At 31.0% G+C, this 23,817-nt stretch overlaps 2 protein-coding genes and 1 pseudogene across 2 annotated transcripts; all 3 read left to right on the top strand.

Annotated features, from left to right (window-relative positions):
- Positions 1 to 4,443: 4,443 nt before the first annotated feature.
- Positions 4,444 to 8,129, top strand: RCAALPHA (ribulose bisphosphate carboxylase/oxygenase activase 1, chloroplastic-like). Its single transcript, NM_001253223.2, has 7 exons — positions 4,444 to 4,517; positions 5,212 to 5,540; positions 5,760 to 5,865; positions 5,961 to 6,046; positions 6,402 to 6,874; positions 7,303 to 7,584; positions 7,851 to 8,129. The coding sequence occupies exons 1-7, from the start codon at positions 4,473 to 4,475 to the stop codon at positions 7,964 to 7,966; spliced, it is 1,437 nt and encodes a 478-aa protein (NP_001240152.1). The 5' UTR covers positions 4,444 to 4,472; the 3' UTR covers positions 7,967 to 8,129.
- Positions 8,130 to 10,019: 1,890 nt separating this feature from the next.
- LOC102662003 (L-type lectin-domain containing receptor kinase S.4-like) lies at positions 10,020 to 11,631 on the top strand (annotated as a pseudogene).
- Positions 11,632 to 14,711: 3,080 nt separating this feature from the next.
- Positions 14,712 to 16,945, top strand: LOC100809093 (thaumatin-like protein). Its single transcript, XM_006575446.4, has 3 exons — positions 14,712 to 14,892; positions 15,495 to 15,710; positions 16,154 to 16,945. The coding sequence occupies exons 1-3, from the start codon at positions 14,832 to 14,834 to the stop codon at positions 16,615 to 16,617; spliced, it is 741 nt and encodes a 246-aa protein (XP_006575509.1). The 5' UTR covers positions 14,712 to 14,831; the 3' UTR covers positions 16,618 to 16,945.
- Positions 16,946 to 23,817: the final 6,872 nt, after the last annotated feature.

Below are 23,817 nucleotides of genomic sequence, written 5' to 3'. Positions count from 1 at the left end.
TCTTTAAATATAAATCTTGAGTAACGAATCAAATTCGTTATTAAAATTATAAAATTTAATTAACTTATTTCTTGAAATTATTAAACACAAATTATTTTAGTCTTTATTGCCATAATTTTAATGGTTTTAAAATTTATGAAAATTCGTAGACTTTATCTACTTAATAAAAAATCTTAATTTAATGATTGGATTAATAAAATTTAATATATATATATATATATATATATAAAAGTATCCAAGGAAACACTAGTTTTTACCAAGTGTTATTCAAAGAAAAACTTGATTTCTCTCCTATAAATTTTGATAAAATTAATTTTATCAACAGTGATATGATATTGTTAATTTTTTTTAAAAGAGCTAGGTTAAAAGTGGATTTGTGTTTAGAAATGAAAAAATTAAAATTAAGATTAGAGAATGAATACTACTTTGGTGTAATTTGTTTTATAAAAATTATAGTTTATTTTTATTAGTTTTATGAGATGATTTTTTAAAACTAAGCCAATTATTTAAAACAATCTTACAAAAAAATTACTTAATTTTATTTGGATGTTAGAATCAGATTATTTATAACATTTAAATATTAAAGATACTTATGAAAATGAATGAGTTTTTTTTTTAATACAACCACACATATAATCTATTTATGTACAAAGAGAAATTTTATGCAAATTTGATAGGATCATGATGAGCAGCCAAACTCACCATATGAATATTTGAAGCAGCAACCGCATATTGAAAGTTCAAATTTGGTATATATGCTGTTAATGCTCATTTTAAGGTTAACATGAACATTGGTTTTTGTTTTAATTTCTAGCACTTATTTATAGCTGTGATTGATAAACTATATATTTTATTTCTATAATTATTGTTATTTATTATTTATTATTTTATAATACAAATGACAATCTACATTATTTTTATTTTAGTTTATTGTGATTAAAAATTAATTTGTTATGTACCAAGATTTTTTTGGATATTTTTTATTTTATTTTTATAAAAATGACCCTTGAATTTTCCTATATATTTGGCGCACAACTTGCCAAGGGTTGAGTTGTGCTAGCAAAATTTTAATCTATCATTAAATCAGTTCAATATAATCCAACCGACAAATATCTTAAGTCGTGAGGAGTCACTTCAAATGGATAAAATTAATCAAGTTGACATTTCTAGATGAAATAACCATCAATACATATTTTTTCTCTTAATTTTACTGTCTTAAAAAAATCTCAATATCAATTTTTTTTGGTAAATACTTTCAATATCATTTTGTTTATTCATTGCACAACTAATTTTAAAAATAAAAAGTTAATCAAACACAACTTGTTAGTGTGCTCTTTAATCTTTAACAACACAATTTTGGGATGTAAGTAACTTATCAATTAGATTAAAATAAAATATTATAAAAATAAATTTGAACAGTTTAATATGGGATGCTTACATGAGTTACTTAACTTTAAACAAAATTATTTATTATTTTTTTATTTTTTCTATTGGAACATATGGAATAAGTTTGTTGCTTAACAAATTTATATCTTAAATAACATATTTTTAAAATATTATAGGACCCACAAATTAAGTTAAACATTCATCTTAATAATCTCAACATTAAAATAATGAATTTTTGTATAAAATACTTAAAATTACATGGAATCTACAAAATTAAGATAAAAACACATCTAATCAACTATGCATTGTAGATGCTATGAGTAATAGGGAAGAAAAAAAAGATTTTGTCATTTTATTGTTAAATCCTTATTGAACGTTTAGAAGACTTTATAAAAAAATGAAAAGGCTATTTATAACTTTTACAAGTTATTTTTATTTTAATAAATTCTTTTACATAATTTATTAAAACAATATTTTTAAATAAATTTTATAATTAAGTTTATGAATTAAGCTTTATGCAATAAAAAATTATTAAATAAATATTTAATTAACTTGTTTGTCTAAATACTCCACGATCTATTACGTTTCTCACGAGCCAAGAGTTCGATGATCAATGTTTTTTTTTTTTTTTATGTTTAACTCTTCTTTTAAAGTTGTTTATTTTTAATTTTGTTTTCTCGATTTTCTGCTAAGAGTTTTTTTTTTCTTTACACAGGTTTAATGTAGTCTCCAACTTTAATTACTTTTTTTTAACATTCAATGAGGATCGAGCTTCAACATTTATAAATTAATAGTAAATATTTTTGTGAAATTTGTTATTTACTAAATAATTATATATTAAAAAGTTAATATTTAAATAATTGTGTAAAAAGAATCAGTCCACTTTAACGCATCTTTGGATCTGTTCCAATCTAAAAATATGTTTGAAAATAAAATCAATTCAAGATTATGCTTAATTATTTGAAAGACTTTCGGACACTTTTGCAAACACAATTTACAAACATAGGTTTAACCCAAAATTGAGTTAAAAAATTTTAAGTCAAACATGCACTTAAACATATTGATTTTAATTTAAATCCAACCTGATCTAATAAAAAATAATTTGAATTTGTTTTGTATTTTTAAAAATACTAAATATAGTTAAAAATAATGATTTTTTTATTATCTTGTCGTTAGTAAAAAAATTGATTAACTTTGTCAATAATTAATATTCACAAAATACTTAATCGACTATCTTTAATAAGATCTCTTAAATCATAAAACTCAGATAGTGAGACCGAGTCCGAATACATTATCACTAGAACTAAGGATATGCTGGTGTTGAAAATAATGAATTTGATAAACTAGAAGTAAATTAACAATATTAAAATTTAATTTCACAAGCTAATTCCTAAAATATTATTTATAATTAAAGATGATAAAATAAATATAGTTTAGAATATTATTTTTGTCCTTCTCATTCACCATATCATCACAAAATAAGGTGGGATCGGTTAGTTTATTCCAAAAATAGATTGAAAAGGTCAACTTAGCTTCTTTTTTTTTTTAACCATTCACGGGCCGATGGATCATGAATGTACATGAAAATAGGAATGAAATAAATAAGAAATGTTTAAATTAAAAAGGAATATGCATGGTGGAGTGAAGGTATGAGACCACTCATATTTTTGAATTTTTTTTTCTCTCGCCTATTTTTTTACCATCAAACTCACCTTTAGATAAAGATAGTCTTATGCTCAATTTAAAAGACCAAAACTTATGAAAAAAAATGCTTTGGTGAAAATGGCCGTTAGTAAAATAAAATGAATTGAAAATTAAGAATTCTAAATTTTTGAGGGAGAATCACGGGGCACCAGCCTCGGTCTGTGGGTTGAGATAGAGCATGTTGCGAGACCTATGAATTGGATATTTTTTAATTCACCTTTTTTTTTCCTTTCATAATCAGTACTTAGACTATTATCTACATGAATTTATTTATCACTTATTTAAGAAATTAATAACCCTCGACTTTCTTAGTAAGAGTTCATTTGAATTCACTAGTGTTTTAAAATAAACTCTTACTTTTTTTTTTATAAAAAAAATATATTCTAAACTGCAAATACAAAGGCTAGTTAGGGATTAAATAAATCACTGCTGTTAATTTGATCTAAAATACAAACAGAATAAACAAGTTATGTTACAAAATGTCATCTTATGATAGCAGGTAATTTGGAAGGACTAGCTCTGGAACCTTCAATTATAGCATGGGCATGCTTGGAGCACATAAAGGATGTATCACTTAACCAATAAGACAGGGAGAGGCACATATAAAAGCTGAAAAAATCACCTTGTGTGCATCCTTTGGCCCCCCTTTGAACCGGGAGTGGAGGGGGGTCATTACATCATCTCAATCAACCACTATCCTTGTTTCTATTAATGCAATGGCCCACTTTTTGACATAATTTCATAATTTTTTTTCAACATCATTGGCTACTTGTGTGGGTTAGCATGCTAAAAATCTAAAATAAATGGCAGCCCAGCCACAGATTTTTATGTAATTGACCAATACAAATATTAGAAAAAAAATTATGCAGTAAAAAATTTTACATTTTCATTTAATTAACTTTATTAACTTTTATGATAATTACTTAAAAAATTATATTAAGAACGAATTATGATTTACATAATGTAAAAGTGTGTAACAATTAAATTCTAGAAATATTATAGTGTTGTTGCTGAACAATTTTCTCTTCTAGTGAAAGCAACACTAGCCAATGTTTGATCCTGATGAGATGAATGCTACAAGCTACGTGTGGTAACAAATTCTCCTTGAAACTTATGGATCAGAAAAAGGCTTCAATTCCAACCTCAAGATCTATGGATGTAGTAGGTTGGTGAGACCTGGAATGCACTATGTAGTTGCCACGTGGCAGCCAAGCTAATCTTCATCGTGTGGATGTTAAGGATTCTACAACTAGTTTTGAGGATATGAATTTCTGAACACTCAATTGCACCACTGCCATAAGTCCCTTCCCTATTGTAATTTCTGCCAGCCTCAAAAAAGACTTGCTCTGCCTCTGCCACTCTCTGAGTAGGACTACACTGCCATGGCTGCCTCAGTCTCCACTGTTGGAGCTGTCAACGGAGCTCCAGTATGATGTTTTCTCCACTCTTTTCACTTTCTTGTCCTTAGTTTCTCAACTAATTCTTATATGAATTTTGTTATATAAATGTTCAAATCACTATTAGTATGTGTAAGGTTATAGAATTATGTTTGAAATATACATATAACATATCTATACTTGTCAAATAATGGAGTTGCACTGTGGAGTAAAATCAATTAACTTTTCACGTTGAAAGTGAAGCAACTCATCATGGGATTTCTACGTTCTTTTATGTAGTTTAGGTAGCCAATGTGCATCCAATTCCAAACACGATTTTGAATGTCCGAAAGATATATGACACTACCTTTATCCTAGTTTAGTTGAGAATTATTCCAATATACATGTCTATGACAAGTTTCTTTTTCGTGCTAGTAAGAATCACTGAGTTTTGGTACACTTCTAAAAGTGTAAATTTAAAGAATAAGATACCTAGAGAGAAAACTCTAGTGACTTTTAACTCCTCATTTATATTGATGTAAACTCATTATAGGTTAGTAACTATGTGTTATGTAATGTAATAGTCGATATATGTGATATTAAATTAGAAGACAATGGTGTTATTTCTTACTTGAGTGAAGATAAAAACAGATTTGGATATTAGAAGCATGTGACAAAGTGAGTGTGAAGTTTTAAAATTAGTTGTTTGAACAGTGTGAAAGAGTGGTTACTGTGAATATTGCAGCTGAGCTTGAACAGCTCTGGAGCTGGAGCTTCAGTTCCCAGTTCAGCCTTCTTTGGCACCAGCTTGAAGAAGGTTATTGCCTCAAGGGTCCCTAACGTCAAGATTTCTTCTGGAAGTTTCAAAATCGTTGCCGCGGAAAAAGAGATTGATGAGAAACAACAGACAGACAAGGACAGATGGAAAGGTCTTGCCTATGATGTTTCAGACGACCAGCAAGACATCACAAGAGGGAAGGGTTTGGTTGATTCCCTCTTCCAAGCTCCACAGGATACTGGAACTCACTATGCAATCATGAGCTCTTATGAGTACCTTAGCACTGGACTTAAACAGTGAGTGACACATACAAAAATAGTGCTTGTTTGTTTATTTTCTGTAGGAATCGAAGACAGTATCAAGGGGTTTATAATAACTCACTATCCTATTCAATCAACTGAGTTAGACCCCTTAACTAGTGTATGCTTATTATCACTTCTATTGTCATGAATTGAAAAACTAAACTCCCTTATATTTTTATCTAACTAGAGGTGTTCATGATGGTGGTATTTCAGGTACAACTTGGATAACAACATGGACGGTTTTTACATTGCTCCTGCTTTTATGGACAAGCTTGTTGTTCACATCAGCAAGAACTTCATGACCCTGCCCAACATCAAGGCATGTAAATTGCACACATGATTCCTTCATACATTGCCCCAAGACTTTAGTTAATGAAACAGGACACACTCAGTATTTTTCATTGTTTTTTACAGGTTCCTCTCATTCTTGGTATCTGGGGAGGCAAAGGTCAAGGAAAATCCTTCCAATGCGAGCTTGTCTTTGCCAAGATGGGAATCAAGTGAGTAAATGCTGTATATATATTACTACTACAAAACAGAACACATCAGTTATATACATTACTACATTAGCAACTCTATTGCATTAGAACTTAGTACCTAGCACTCAGTAGTTGAAGTGTGTTCCAATGACATCTCTAAATGGAACTTTAGTTGAACGTAGGATTAAAATATGTTTTTGATCTCTCAAAAATCGAGTTTAATCCCTATAAAAGTTCCTATATTTTTACATAAATGCATGTGTAGTCTCTGGTGAGAGACTAAAACTATGTTACTCTTAATAAATGTATTTTAGCCTTGAATATATCATTTGGTAATTGGTGCTAATTTCTGGTCCTCATGATGATGTGATTACAGCCCTATCATGATGAGTGCTGGAGAGTTGGAAAGTGGAAATGCAGGAGAGCCAGCAAAACTGATCAGACAGAGATACCGTGAAGCCGCAGACATGATCAAGAAGGGAAAGATGTGTGCTCTCTTCATCAACGATCTTGATGCAGGAGCTGGTCGTCTTGGTGGAACTACACAATACACTGTCAACAACCAGATGGTGAATGCCACCCTCATGAACATTGCTGATAACCCCACCAATGTGCAGCTTCCTGGTATGTACAACAAGGAAGAGAACCCCCGTGTGCCCATCATCGTCACCGGTAACGATTTCTCAACACTGTATGCTCCTCTCATCCGTGATGGGCGTATGGAGAAGTTCTACTGGGCACCTACAAGGGACGATCGTGTTGGCGTCTGCAATGGAATTTTCCGCACTGACAATGTTCCTAAGGATGACATTGTCAAGCTTGTTGACACCTTCCCCGGCCAATCTATTGGTAAGTTTCCTATTGGGAACTCAAGAATCCTTTGCTTTGCAAATGATCTATATGTTTCACACCCCAAACATTTGGGTAACTCATTGATATTTAATACAAACTTTTATTATGCAGATTAGCAGGGTGAAGCTCCAATTATGATTAAAAAACAGCATGAAAAAACATTTAAGAAACTACATTTAAGTTTTGTCCATGTAATTAAACTTTCATATTTGTCCCTTAAATTATAAGCAACAATCACTTTAATCCTGATTTTTTTTAAGGGTAATAATATGTGGACACCTTTACAGACTATTTCTCTTTATATCTCTTATCCTATCACATCATATATCTCAGCTATCATGCCTACACTTTTCTCTAGGTGTCATTTAGCTCTTAGATGTCCTTACATTACAATAAGACTAATGGTATGCAATTTATGATTGCAGATTTCTTTGGTGCACTCAGGGCTAGAGTATATGATGATGAGGTGAGGAAGTGGATTTCTGTTGTTGGTGTTGACTTCATTGGGAAGAAGCTTGTGAACTCCAAGGAAGGACCTCCAACCTTTGACCAACCGAAGATGACTTTGAGCAAGCTCTTGGAGTATGGTAACATGCTTGTCCAAGAACAAGAGAATGTGAAGAGAGTACAACTGGCAGACAAGTACTTGAAAGAGGCTGCTCTTGGTGATGCTAATCAAGATTCCATCAACAGAGGAACTTTCTATGGTTTGTTCTTGTATCCTGAACCTTGATATAGGATATTTGCATATAGCTTAATTTTCTGTCAACTTCTACACACAGACATTTAAATTTTGATTTAGTAAAAAGGTTTCCAATATATCTAATAATATATTGCTCACTTAAACTATTTTAACAATTTGACAAAATATAATTGAAAGATTACACTTCTTCAAAATTAAACTCATTAGAAAGTGTATTTTGATAAAATAAAACCAGGTCTAAACTTTTTGGTTGTTACATTCTCTGCACAGGCAAAGCAGCTCAGCAAGTAAACATTCCCGTTCCTGAAGGTTGTACTGATCCAAATGCCTCAAACTTCGACCCAACTGCAAGAAGTGATGATGGAACCTGCTTATACACACCCTGAGAACCTAAGCATTCTCCACTTGGAGAGAAGCTAAGAGTTGAGATAATAAAATAAGTTATCTTGTTCATATTGGATTGTTATCCTGTATAATTTTGAGTTACATTGTCTACATTTTACAATGTGTGCAATGTTAAAGTCTTGATGTCTTTCTCTTTCCGCTTGCGCATTTGTTGCTTTTCTACATTTAATTTTTTCCTTGACACGATATTAATGTTATGCTACCTGTTCGTTTTAGTTAATAAAGTTTATTTTTTGTAATTTGTAACATTTTGTTAGCATTTTTTTTAAACATTACTTCCTGTAACATTATTTAAACTCAATTTTTTTTTATTCTCACTATTATATCATATTTTTTTAATGCCGTTTTACATTTCTCATTTAATTACTTTTACTTTGATCTAGTATGATCAAAATATCCTTCATTTGAAATATATTCTTGGTTTCTAATTTTATTAGAAGAGAAAGTAAAAGATAAAATGAAACTGAACCACACGTTTTCTTAATTAAATAAGTATGAAATTCATCAAAAGAAAATTAACATATTAAGAAAACAAGATAGAATTCTCTTCTTGGGGTTATTCTTGAGCTAACATATTGGCAACAAACTTCAACTGCAGTTGGAATTGCAACTGTGTTGCGGCCATTACGGGCAAATACAAGTTAATTGTTACATAATTCGTAATCACAGCATAATGACTGCTAACGCAATTTAAATATTCAAGCGGCATCAGATGATGAGATGACGTGATCCACAATTTAAGGTCCATTAATCAGCCATATAAACAATTTAGTGACTAATGTAAAACCGCGAGAATGTTCATTTTGGAGTCACAGTGTGAATCAGTGAATGTGAATGACTTATAATATGTTTTGTGAATCAAATCAAAATTGATATTTTAAGGGTGTACAAATATGTAAGAATTGTTATCCTTGTAACTATATTTGCGGTGGATAACATTCTCGTTATGATTAATTGTGGACTCCGAAAAGCTAAGATTAATAATGTCTTTGATTGGCTTGTTCAGCAGAGCACATGACCGAAGCTGTGGTCTGTTGTTTCCCTGAACCAACTGATGAGAGCCACGTAGAATTGGCGGCTATTATCGTGGGTCGGTGTTTCGGAGGAGAGAATTTAATGGTGTTTTAATCATCAGAAGAAAATCTGTTGAACTGCTTCTAGTGCTAAATATTCAGAATATGCCGCGTTTCACGTGGAATCTAAGAAATTAGACACAAAGTAGCGAAACTATCTAAGGTTGTTCAATCTGGCTAGAAACTATAACCATAATAAAACACATGTTAATGACATATAAATATCTTTTAATTTTAAACATTCTATAACATCTTTTAATTTTCTTTTTCTGTCATATTATAATATATTTTTATCTTATTTAAGACATGCATGAGTACTTATATTTAAACACTCATAAATTATAAATACTTCATGAACACTATTCCTTTTTTCATCCCTCTTCCTGATACATTACATTATCAATTAAATCAATTTACTCAGGATTACTCAGGAGAGGAGAGGATGTTCAAGAATCATTTTTCAAACCATAACCGGATATTAATCATAGTATTATATGAAAACATGATCGGAAGTCTCGATTGAATGAATCCAAAAATAGCGAAGCATCATTATCATTATTAAGTGGTGTCAACCTAACTCAATTACATCTGCTCACGTGAAAGCCAAGAACCACGTTTTTCCTATTCCATTCCATACGGCACATATTACCCTTCTCTTTATATTTCATTTTCTCATTCAAACAAAAAATCCCAACATTCTAGTCCCGTCAAGCATACGGAGACCAATCCCCTAACACTTCCATTCCATATTTCGAACGTTTTCTCTTTCTCCACCGCTTTCGCGTTGGCAATAACAACCCGCGAACCCAAACAAGGTGGCCACGGATCTCGAATGTAATATTATGTTAGATTTTATCTTAAAAACAATTGGTATTAAGTTAGATTTTATCTTAAAATCAATTGGTATTAAGTGAAATTATTCAATAAATATATAAACTGCACTTCAAAAAATGAGACCGATATGAGACTTGAATATTTCTCAATATATAGATTATACCACATTGACGACAACAACGTGGGCGTTAACGTCAACAGCGCGGTTGCTAACAAGTCTGTCACCGCTGCTCACTTCACCGACGGGTCATCCAAGCAAAACCTCAGTTTGAAGTCCGGCAAAGTGATTCAGGCGTGGGTGGACTATGATTCCTCGAAGAAACAATTACATGTTAGACTTTCCTTAACCTCGTCGTAACCCAGTTCACCAATCTTGTTTTGCCAACTCGATCTCTCACTTATTTTTCATGAAAACATGTATGCTGGGTTTTCAGCTTCAACTGGGTTGTTATTAAGTTCACACTACATCCTCGGTTGGAGCTTTAAGATGAACGAAGAAGCCAAATCTCTGCATTTGGAAACATTACCCTCACTCCCCACTTCCAAGAACCGCAAAATGGTTATGATATTAGGGGTTGCTGTGTCTTTTGCTATTCTGACAATAATAATTGCAATTGGGTTTGTGATTTATGTGGTGAGAAGGATGAAGAATGGTGATGCTGTTGAACCATGGGAGCTTGAAGTTGGTCCTCACAGATTCTCATAAGGGGAGTTAAAAAAAGCAACAAATGGCTTCAAGGAGAAACAATTAATCGGATTCGGAGGCTTCGGTAGAGTTTACAAAGGTGTTCTCGCAGAGTCTAATACTATAATCGCTGTGAAGAGAATCAAGCAAGATTCAGAGGAAGGGTTGCAGCAATTCATGTCGGAGATAGAAACCATTGGTCGGCTCCGACATAAGAACATAGTTCAGTTACGAGGATGGTGTCGGAAAAGGTGCGATCTTTTAATAGTTTACGATTTCATGCCAAATGGGAGTTTGGACAAATACCTATTCGATGAACCCGGAAGGGTTTTAAGTTGGGAACAAAGATTTAAGATTATAAAAGACGTGGCTAGGGGTTTGGTGTATTTGCATGAAGAGTGGGAACAAGCGGTGATTCATAGAGATGTTAAAGCTGGAAATGTGTTGTTGGATTCGGAGATGAATGGGAAGGCTTGTTGATGGATCATGGGGAGAATCCGAACACCACGCGCGTGGTGGGCACGTTGGGATACTTGGCGCCGGAGCTTACACTCACGGGGAAGCCCACGGCGAGTTCCGACGTGTTTGCCTTCGGGGCTTTGTTGCTGGAGGTGGGGTGCGGGAGAAGGCCCTTTGAGCCCAAGGCGTTGCCGGAGGAGCTTATTTTGGTTGATTGGGTTAAGGATCGGTGGGGCGCGGGCCGGGTTTTGGAGGTGGTGGATTCTAAGTTGAATTGGGCTTTTGATCCGGTACAGGCCTTGGTGAAGCTGAGATTGGGCCTGATGTGTTCGAGTGATGTCCCGGAAGAGGCCCAGTATGAGGCAAGTGGTGATGTATTTGGAGAGGGACATGCAGCTTCCTGATGTTGAGGAGCCAACGACGTCGTTTTATGATAGGGTGAGTATGTGGTCTTGTACTACGGAGGATGTTGATGCTTCCTCGCTTTCACTTTCCGGTGACACGGAAGGGAGGTAGTTTCAGCATGCATGCCCCCCGATTTTTGTATATTTATGTGGTATCTGAAATTTTTAGTGCATATTGTGTACTAAAAAAATAATCAGTGATTGTAAATTAAGGATTTAAGTTATTTTAATATTAATAGCAAAAAATTAGATCTATTTATTTATTTTAGTGTTTGGGGTGATCCACTGCTAAAAGTGATGGGTGGTTATGAAAAAAGAGGTTAACCGAAAGCTAAAGGTGATGAGTGGTTGTAAGAAAATGGTCAGAACTTAGAACTTAGAAAGTGTTATGTTGGGACCTAACTCCTATGAAACATAGGTCCACAATGAATATATGATCATAGAAGGTTGGACAAAATTAATCAACAAAAAATCATAATGAAACACGATGGTTATTAAATTCTAGAGTTTATTCGTTAATTTTTATGAATTTATCCGTTTATTTATACTTCCCTATAAGTTAATTCGAAGGTAAATTCTCTTTTTAGTAAATTTTGGATAAAGTTTATAAACTTTAATTAAATTCTGTAGATTTTCAACTTTATCATTGAATCAACAAATTAACAAATTAAAAAAAAATCAAAATATAAGTCATTTTAAATTATTTTATGTCTATTTAATGTTCAACAAACCTTTATTTATTATGTTATTTCTTAATAAAATAATTTTCACGTTATTAAAGCCTTGTTCTCTACTAATATCAAATATTTAATGAAAATGTTGTTTTATCACTATTATAGATGTATTATTAGATTTGATTATTTAAGTATTTTGAAATTTATGATATATTATTTTTTTTATATTATTAAAATATTTAATTAATATGTTATTTATAAATATTTTATATGAAATTAACTTTTACGAATGTACCAGTTAAATTTACTAGTTAAATCTATAAATTTTTTACAAGTCTAGATAATTTTTTTAGTTTGATAACCTTTAAAAAACCATTATAAACGGACACAGACACATAAGATAACAAACAAATCAAACGTGCGAAAATGAATTAAAAAAAAAAAAAGAGAGACAATTTTGTGTGCACCCATCGTGTAGCTCATTGTCTTCATTTCCTGTCTTTGGGGTTGCCATAGACCAAACTCACCTCTTTAGACCATCCATGTTGACCACCGTATCGTCGCCATGTGCAGGGACATGATTCTTGGTGTGTGACTGATAATTCACGTTATCTTTGTTTTCTGTCTTTTGGGGCTTCGATAAACCTAGCTCCCCTCTCCTCAGCGTTCATGTTGCCCATCACACTTGTCACCTGGTATCGGCCATGTGCAGGTATATTCAGTGGTGCACCTACATTATGATAAGGGTATCCACTTGCATCCCTTTATTTTTTAAAATTTATTAATAATTTTTTTTTAAATTAAAATTTGTAAATAAAATTTTATATTTTTATATTTTATTTCATATATATTTATATAATTGAATTTATTGATTTTTATTTTTTATAATTTACTCTTATTAACTTAAGGTCTTAAATCCGTCACGAGATATATCATAAAAGTCGTTTCTATATGGGTTTTTTTGTCATGTGTAAACAAAAAATTACGCTTTCATAATTATTTAAATATCATTGGCCTTGCAATTTTTAATTGCAAAACTTATTCATAATTCATTTATAATCAAAATTATTTAAAATAATAATAACATGAATAATTAATATTATTATTTTATAAGTTATTATTAACGATAACAATTTAATTTAAAGAAAAACAAAATTATTTTGTCTATGCACATGATAGAGTAGATTGTAACTTGTTTTTAAGGAAGAAAATTAAGATTTTATATATATATAAAAGTAAGTATACATTTATAAAAAAACAGATTGGACGACTAAGTAAAAAACATAATCTTAAAATTAGAAGTTTTCAGATAAGTTAAACTTTTAAATTTAATTTATAATTATTAGTTATAACCAGTGATTGATGCATCTCCAAGACTTCTCTTTGATAAAAGCAAAAATCTCCTTCTTTTTTCGGCCAATCTTACTAGTCATTATCCAATGAAACACAGTTTTCTCCTTGTATTGCTTTCTCTACCCAAGTCAAACATGAAAAGCATTATCAATTAAATAATATTCCATCCTCTTTGCAATTATTACCACATAAACAAGTGGTTATAACTGGCTAGCTTTAGATTAGTTCAGTTATTTAGTTAATTACTTGTATCTTTACTCCTCCAGAAATTTTCTTTTAGTTGGGGCATTTTTTTTTTTTTTACAAAATACACGGTGCGTAGATAAAAAGAAAATCTAAAATACCTATCTTTTTACAAATTATAATTACTTTTTATACATTTTTAGATTTTATTTTTTTATCTCTTGTAACGTTTTACATTTATTTAAAGAAAAAATATTTTATGAGAATCAAATTAATCTTTTTTATGGTGGCAAAAAATAAATATTATTATATATATCCATGTAAAAAAGAATTCTTGAGGGACAATTGTGCCCATACCCAACAACATGGATCCGCCACCAGCAGTGGATCCAAAAAAAATTTCCGTGAAAAAAAATAGTCTAATATTTTTTCAAACAAAATTATATAAATTTTATTAAAAACGATAATAAAAAATTAAAAACAGTAAAATTTAAATTTAAAAGAATAGAGTGAATAAAATTAATATTAATTTATTTTATCTTTTATCTTTTACAACTATTTATATTCATTTCATTAAAAAAAATATTTTGTGAAAGAAAAATCTATTTTTTTAGGAAAAAAATATTTATTCAATAGTAAAAGAATTTATCTTGGAGAGACAATTGCTCTCATACCCCCAATAAGTGGTTCCCTTTCCGCCACTGATTACTCCTCTCAATCATTTTTATTCGTTCTGTATAGGCCATATATTAATAAATAACTAAAATCAATGCATTCACAGCAGATATCTTTACCATGGATAATGCTTTATATAATTATTCCTAAAAATTTGTGGTAATTACTTTTGTTTCTTTTTGTTATGTACTTTGAGGAAAAGAGGTTGATGCTGTTTATCATTTTTCACAACGCGGATGAAGTTGATTATATTAAAGTTAGAAACATGGAATAAAGGAACTAAAAGAAACAAGCATGAAAGGCAGGACGTAGGAGGTAACCAGTCAAAGAGACAAATAGTCTCTGCTTTAGCAAATAGTAGTAGTTTTTAAAACAACACCATTCTGCAAAGTTGAAATGGCTAAAACTCTTCATAGACCCTCTCCCTCTACTCTATCTCTGCATGAGGCTCTCCCACAAATAGCAAAGAATAGCACCAAGTGGTTGAGCATTATTTCAAAACTCCAATGCCTACTTCTATGTACCCCTTCATATTCCTTAGCATTCTCATCTCCATCCCCCTCACAGGTATTCTTTTAATTTCACTTCCTCGTCACACAAGCCAATGAATTGAGAAGTCTCTCAACTCATTAGCTTCCTCACTAGCACTTGAACTCTCTATGATATGCTTTGGTAGGATTATTTGAAAATAGAATAAAAATTATGAATTTATTTAAAATGTACTCAATATTATATTCACTAATCATATGAAATAATTTTATAATATTCTTATTCAATTTATTGTGTATGATAGATAGATCTGTTGACTTTAATCATAATCAGTTTCATTAAAATCATACCTAATTTTTTTTTACATTAACATTGTATAAAAATTAAATTAAATTATCTTAGTTATGACTCTAAAATAGTTGTTATAAAATTATCAACTTAGCATGACATTTTGTGATCAAATAACTTCGTATAATTTTACTTTAAAAGTGACATGCACACTAATTTTCTGAGAGTGTATTTGAAAATTGAACTTCAAACATTATAGGAGTTAAAAAATGGTATATATATTTTGATTCTGCTTGCACATCTAATGCTTACAATTCCTGTTTGATAACTAGTACTTTATCGTTGAGATTGTTGGAAACGGGTGTCATTGCCTTCTGGTGTTTTTGTTGCAGGTGGGACGCAGCTCATATTGGTGAACAACTGCCAAGAGAGTGTGTGGCCCGGAATCCTTGGCAGTGGAGGCCACCCAACTCCTAAAGACGGTGGTTTTCACCTTTGCAGCGGCGACGAGGTGGTGTTGGAAGTCCCTGAAGGATGGTCAGGGAGAATCTGGGGTAGACAAGGCTGTTGCTTTGACACCAAAACCGGAAAAGGCACTTGTGAAACAGGTACTAAAAATTAAAAATTAATAACAAAACAATTTTCTATATAAAAAAATTAGGATGCCCCATTGTGAAACAGGTACTGGCAAGGGTTATTGTATGCAGCTTTACTCTTATATACGCAAAAAGACAATTTCCTGAATTCGAATCCATAATCAACTGGTCACGTGGCCCTCAAACAAAACAATTTATATGTATACTTACACTATAATTTTTTTAATACTGATTTCAATTATAAAGTATGTCATGTATATAGAGATTGTTTAACTTTAATAATTATTATTTTAAAAGTTATACCAAAATTCAATTTTAATTGGTTGACATTTGTAATAATAATGTATATACATGAAACTTTAAAATTTGTATGACTTAATAAGAATTGGTGAAAAAAAATAAATTCTTCATCACCAAAATTTAGTCATCACTATCTAATTCTATGATTGTTTTAGGTGATTGTGGAGGCCTTTTGAAGTGTGGAGGAATGGGTGGAGTCCCACCGGCTACCCTTGTGGAAATGACACTTGGTACCCCTCAATCCGCCTTGCATTTCTATGATGTTAGTTTGGTTGATGGGTTCAACCTTCCAGTGTCCATGAAGCCTGTGGGTGGAGGAATAGGTTGTGGGGTAGCAGCTTGTGAGGCTAACTTGAACGTTTGTTGTCCCTTTGCTTTGGTTATGAAGAGGCAAGGAAAGGTAGTTGGGTGCAAGAGTGCTTGTTTGGCTGCAAAATCAGATAGGTATTGTTGCACTGGGGAGTTTGCAACACCAAAAAGTTGTAAGCCAAGTGCATTTTCACGTCTTTTTAAGACTATTTGCCCTAAGGCTTATAGCTACGCTTATGATGATTCAACAGGGCTTAAGATTTGCAAAGCACATCGGTATGTTATCACATTCTGTCCCCCAAAAGGTTGATGGGGGCATAACACTAGTAGTGTGTGATGAACATTGAAGAGATGTGTTTTTATAATTGGTTTATTAATTGTTGTTGTTTAATCTGATCGATGTTGTGATGATTCTCTTTTCTTCTTGTTCAAGCAATTTGCCAAAGTGAAGTGTTGAATCATTTGAAACTTTCATGTTGTACAATTATTAATGTTTAATTTGTTAGATGGTTAAGTGAGTCTCTTATAAGTTGTATTTATTGTGGATTGCTGAATGGAGCTCATTGGCCTACGGATTGTTTTCATATGATTATTGTTTACAATGTGCTAAAAGCAAAGGTAGTATATTAAATTGCGAATTGTGGGGGCAATATTCCTTAAAAAACGATAAAGGAGAAAAGAGAGATTTCTCTGGGTTTGATAAAGTTACAATAGCGTTTCATCTAGTGGTGTCATGGTGTGTAAAAACTGAACAATTATACGAACAATACGTGAATATATAAATATTATGAAAAAAAGTTATAAATAATAAAAAAATTATATTTATCATCTAATCATAATTTATCATATATAATAAATATGTTAATTTTTATGATAATTCTTTTTAAAATTATATTAACGATAAATTATGATTAAACAATAATATTAAAATGTTTAATATGATGACCATTAAACTCAAATATTAAATCATTAGGATTGAATATAAAAACTTTTTATAAGTTGTTTGATATTCAAATCAACTCTATATTTCAGAACTTATGTTTGAACTCCGTTTGATTTTTACATGTTAACTCTAATGAAAATCATTTATAGAATTATCCTGCTATTACATCCATAGGCTTTTCCATTTGGTTGCCACTGTATTTGAACATTTATCTTACTAAGATAATTTTTGAATAATTACTTATAATAAAAAAATAAGAAGATAAAATAAATTGTTTATTTTATAAGTTAAAATTAATTCATGAACTTTAATCTCTGTAGAAATCCCCTCAATTAATTTCTTTTTAAATATTAACATTTTAACTTATGTAAGTTATTTTTTACTTATGAAACTCAATTCCTTTTTTTTTTTATTTCCCTTTTCTAGCAAGAAATATGTTTGAATTGTTTTTACCTTAAATAACTGTTTCCATTTTCTCTCTAGTATTTTTAGGAAGAGGTTGTTAGGTGTTAAATAATTCTATTACTTCTCATATCATAATTTCCTATGTGATTAGTGGAAGTGTAGTAGCCTTTATAAGACTTGTAACTAATTACATCATTGACATATAACAATACAAAAAAAAAACTTCTCTCCTAATAATTCTCTCAAAAAACTTTTCCTAATAATTCTCTCATCTTCTCTTCTCTAAACACACTTGATCTAGCCTACTCAGTAAGTCTAGTCAGTAGATACATAGGGAAACTAGAAAAACTATATTGGGAGGCTTTGAAGTGGATCCTAAGACACTTGAAGGGAACCATTGAAGATAGATTCTTGTATGAGAAACATGAAGAAAGTACAGGGAATGTGACGACAGGATTTGTTGGATTTGTTGACTTAGATTATGCTGGATGCATTGATACTAGAGGTCATTAACATGATGTGTTTCAATTATGTGGAAACACTATTAGTTGGAAGTGCAACCTACAAAAGGTGGTCTCATTATCCACAACGGAAGCAGAGTTCATTGTTGTGACTAAGGCAGTGAAAGAGACAATATGGATGAAAGGAATGACGAGTGAGTTTACAGGCTCAGAAAGGAGTTGCTAAGGTGTACTGCAACATCCAAAGTGGTATACATTTGGCTAAAAATCAAACATTCCATGAGAGGACTAAGCATATAGATGTCAAGCTTCACTTTGTGAGAGAAATCATTAAAAGTGGGAAGATGAACCTAGAGAAGATCAACACTAGTCATAACCCAACAGATGCTTTAGCCAAGGCTCTACTTGAACCTAAGTTTCTTCATTGTATACATACATGCAAATAGTGTAGATAGTTGAAGGTTTAAACCAAAGTGGAGAATTGTTAAAATTGGTTTTACCATAAACAATTGTTCCTGTTTTCTCTCTTGTATTTTTGGGAAGAAAGAGTGTCAGGAGATACGTAATTTTGTCACTAGTGAAAGTATAATAACCTTTATAAGATCTATAACTAACACCATTGACATGTAACAATACTGAAAAAAAAACTTTTCTCTCAATAATTCTCTCATTTTCTCTAAACACTATTGATTAGCCTAGGTGTTCATTTCTTTCAATACCATTGTGCAGTATCTGTTTAATTCATAACAAAATACTTACTAAGAAATTTACACGAACAGAGCTAATTAAGAGTGAGAAATTTCAAGCAAATTAATTATTAACCTCGCCGATGAAATGCTGGTGATACATGTTTTAATATAATTTTTATTACGAAATTTGGTAGTGGAAATTTTAGAGGTAGAAGATGACACCACTCACCAGTCTAATATAGGGAAATTACCTAGTGTACAGGTTTAAATTTTTCAAAAAGTTACATTTACTTCATTATTAAAGAGAGTAAGAATTAGAATTTGCAATTTGTCAAATATGGAAGATCTCATCTTACTTCATTCCTGTCAACTATATCTGGGCTCGTATTATTTAAAATATGGCCAACATAAAACTTCATTCAATAACAAAAAAACGTTGAAATAAAGTATGTATAAAAAAGTCAGAGCGTGTTTGCATACATTATTGACATGGATTTATGCATTTACTGCGAAGTTAACACGTATTTTTGAATCCACGTTTGGATGCCCTTAACTCGAGTCTATAAAATTGTTCAAACATGACTTTTTTAATTGAGCATATTGTTTGGCATTGTGTTAGAAACTTAATTTCAAGTTTTAGACTTAATTTTCATTGAAGTTATTAAAAGTAACTTTTGTATATTAATATTATCTTGAGTCATTTTATTTGTTTTATGCAGACATTTAATCATGCTGTTTGTTCCACGTAAACCCTTAGATATAAACTCAAGTTATTTTTAGTAATTATGCCCTCAAAATCAATTCAGATCATAATTTTTTAACTAATATTATCTGTAAAAATCAATTTTTTAATATTTGTTATTCAAACAAAAATAACATTAATACAAATCCATGTTTGCTTATAATCAATTCTGTAAAATCATGAAAATTCACAATCAATTATGCAAACACATTTCTAAACACACTACCTTTTTCTACTACATCTTTTAGTGAATAGACGTGATTTCCATTTCTATCAGTTTCCAAACACATGGTCAACTGTGAATGGTTCTCATCTGTACTTAATGGTATGGTCTTGGGACTTAGTTCTCATGATCTATACCTGAAGGCTAAATTACTCTTTGATTTTGAGCTAGGTGAGATATTAATTAATTGTCTGTGGTTCCATAGATCAATAGGCCTAGGCCTAGGGTGATGTCAGTAAGGCTCATGGTGGAAGATTTGGCAGCTATGCGAGGACTTTAAGGTTAATATTACTCGGCAGAGGCAGTTTAGGATGCAGACTCACCCTATTGGAACAAGGTTGTTGTAATATTTACGTAATCATACGTGCAAACAATAAAATTGATATGTAGACTCTGCACTTTAGGATAGATGGAATGAGCCTTCATTTTCTTTTTGATGTGAAATTATTTAATTTGCATTTACATCTTACTTGGTGGGGAAAAGAAAAAAAGAGAATGAATGGACATATATCGTTCTAATTCTGTTGTTAATCAGAACCAACCCACTTGCTAGTTTCGTTTTAAAATTATGAACTACTGTAAAGGCTATGGTTAGTTCAGCTCTAATTTTCTTTCATATTATTTGTCAATCATAGTATGATATCCCCAATTACAAAATAAAAGCAGCAGTGAAGCTAATTTGGAGATTCATGCCGCCTTAATTACCCAGTTTAATCTTGGCTCATATTTTGACATTATTAATCTGCACTTTTTTTAGGCTAAGATGCGAAAGGAAAACTTCTAATAATTAACAAAGCCTAGTACTACTCACCTACAATCACGCAGAATTCTTTTACTTCCAGTGGCTACTTTTTTCATTTTTTGGTTCCATGGTACCACTCAGATTTCAGCTACTTGTCAGTTGTGGAACAGAGTTTTTATGTGGTGGTCCTTGTGTGCATTCATCTTATTGGGCTTGCATACGACGAGGGCCTATTGAAGGTTTTTTCTTCTTCCTCTTTTTTGTAATGGAAATCCAAGTGTGAAAGACGTAGACATGTGCGTGGTGGCAAATGAGTTAAATAATGGCCAGACTCGTAGCTCATGATTTATATCAGGCTAAGTCAAAGGATTAGTTTTTAATATGGCAATTTAGTTTCCTGTTATTAGCTGTATGATTAGGTGTTTTTGTTATTAGTTGATATGTGTATTTTTCAGTTCTGTCGTGATTGTAACATGTTAAGAAAAAGATCCTGTAACACTAAGATATAATGTGAAGCTCATCATTGTAATTAGTCTCATAACATATTCATGAATATCTCATTGGCTTTTGGAATGCACCATTTGAGAAAAGCTTGTACTACAAACAAACTTTCAACTGGTCCCTGCAGCATGTTCAATTCAAATGTTATTAGTTCACGTTATTTGAACAATTGAATGGTTAGTATGCTAAAAATCTTAAGTGGGATGAGTGTACTATTCTATTTTTGATCCATCTTATCAAATGAAATTGTTTCAATATTAATTCAAAGCCACAGACAGATGCAATGATACATTATGAATCACATGCAAATTTTTAGTGCTTTATTCTAAGCCTTTCTTTTGTTCTCTCTCTCTCTCTCTTCAAACGTTAAAGCATCCATATCCAAGTTGCATATGATATGGATATTGAAGCTTTAGCAAAAGATTGCAGTGCTAGCTAGGGACCGATTCTATGTATATTCGACTTCTGGGGCACTTGAAAACCAGAGGTAGCAAGGATATGGGCCCTAATTACACAAAAATATTGTATTGGTAATCCTTGCACGACCGCAATTGTTATCCAACATCTTAACTTTTATGATGACACTCCAACATATTAGGATGGATCACTGGCCAAACCAGAAACGTTCTCTGAAAGGGAAAAATGAATGACAAGTCCCTGTATGAAAATTTTCCTAATGGCTACACATTTGCGTAGTCTCTAACTTCCTTTTTTTATCATTAACATTTAAGACTTCTGGTTTTGTTTTGTAACCATCATTTAGATAACGTTGGGTTGGAGCAATCTTCTGACTCTTTTTGTGGTCTGACCCAAGATTTAGTTTAGTAAATGCATTTAGATCTAACTTGTGATGTAACCACGCATGTACAATTCAGTGTATTTTTTGTTTGAATTCAGTAACCCGGATACTCGCCTTAACTTGACGAAAATCCAAACACGTTATTACTGGTTTTACTTGGATCAAACTTTACAGGTACTGTTTTTCACAGGTACCAAAAAATTAATATGACTTTTAAGATAATAATTATAAAAATTAACAAAGTTATCATATATTATAATTTATAATTAAATAATAATGTAAAATTATTTTATACGCTAAAAAATAACATATTTTTTGGTATTATTAAGTGCATTGAAGATAAAATCCAACTATAAAATCCTTGAGTATATGTGATGATGAGAATTTGGAGACAGTACATTTGGCATAAGTCCTTTTACAAGTTTCCATTTAGGAGCTACTGGAACACTGCAGCCAACAAGGTACAGCTGCCTCAGTTGCACGGCATATGCATTATTAGGCACGCAATCTGCGCTAGGTTCCAACAATGCAGAAGCCATTAATAGATTAGTTAATATGGAAGTGCTTATTCCGCAAAACAATTAAATAGGGGCATGTACGAACTTGGTCACGCTGCCTCCTTTGTCTGCATCATTTCCATTCTCCTCTGTTTGGAAGCTTTCTTAATTATCAAGCGGTGAGATAAAGTTATAGCCAGGCTTTATCTTTTTTCCCTCGAAAGTACCAAGACCAAAGACATTTCAATGGTAAGCAGGGAAATACCACATGGATGTACAAAAAAAATAAAATTAAAATCTATTTAAGAGATTTATTTATTTCAACAAATATTTTTCTATACACACAACCCTAAGAATCAAACTCTAACATGATTAAGAATATAGTTATCTATTAATTATACTACACTACATTGATACATGAGTCATCATACAACATATATATGAAATATGACAAATTTATTATTAAAAAAAGGACACAATCAAAATGTAGCATATAAAGTTAATATGAAATAGGAGATATAACATTCATCTAATGATCTAATGGTTAAAAAGGATGAAAGAAAAAGAAAGAGAAACAGATTGCAGATTTAAATTCCACCACTGATATTTGTAATAAAATTAACAATTTAATATTTGTTGATAAAAAAATTAATATAAGAAATAAATATTCAATTAAAAGAAAAAAATATTTTAAAAGTGAGTAAAATGTGTCATTGCAGGAATAAAAAACATTATAATTTATTTAATTATTGTGATGCTTACATTTGTATTGTTATAAAAAAAATATGAAAAATAAAAAATACTGATAATATATTCACTAACATTGTTATTCTAAAACACTTTATTATGGTAAATTTATCTGAGTCTCATTTCTAATTTAATGATCTTATTTTCAAACAAGTAGAACTACCATGAATTTCAATTGATAAGAAAAAAACATGCTAGAAAAAGAGTATTTTAAAGAAAATTGCTAGCACTCTTTAAAAAGAGATATAAATGAGTTACTCCCTTTGGATTTTTTTCTTTTTTTTTATTTTAAATTGTCCGCCACACAGGAACCAGAGCGAGTGAAATTAACCTTGAAGGACATTGTCCGGGCGAACCACCGTTTGGGGGAATTTTTTATTTTCAAAATTAACATTTCTGGGTAAAGCTTAAATTCATATTCCAAAAATAAGTCCTAAAGTAACTTATAACTTTTGAATTGAAAATTATAATATATGTTACAACTTTTTATTTTACATTAAAGTCATAAAAAATTTTACTACTTTATTTTTTTAAATTTTTAATACGACTTTAAAATTATAAGAGTTTACATACTTAAAGTACTAAGAGTTTTTTTCTTTTATTCTTAGTAGTTATTTTTTTCTTTTACTCTTATAAAGTCATTTGAGTTTTTCTTCTTATTCTTTTACAATTTGTTGTATATTATCTTTATGTTATTTTTAACATTTTTAATTCATTATTCAAGTAAAACATTTTATTTTGATAAATAGTATCAATAAGAA

This window comes from Glycine max, chromosome 2 (genome assembly GCF_000004515.6).
Source record: "Glycine max cultivar Williams 82 chromosome 2, Glycine_max_v4.0, whole genome shotgun sequence".
In the NCBI taxonomy this organism is placed as follows: domain Eukaryota; kingdom Viridiplantae; phylum Streptophyta; class Magnoliopsida; order Fabales; family Fabaceae; genus Glycine; species Glycine max.
The sequence above is the reverse complement of the archived record's forward strand: the minus strand, read 5'-3'. Positions and strand labels throughout refer to the sequence as shown.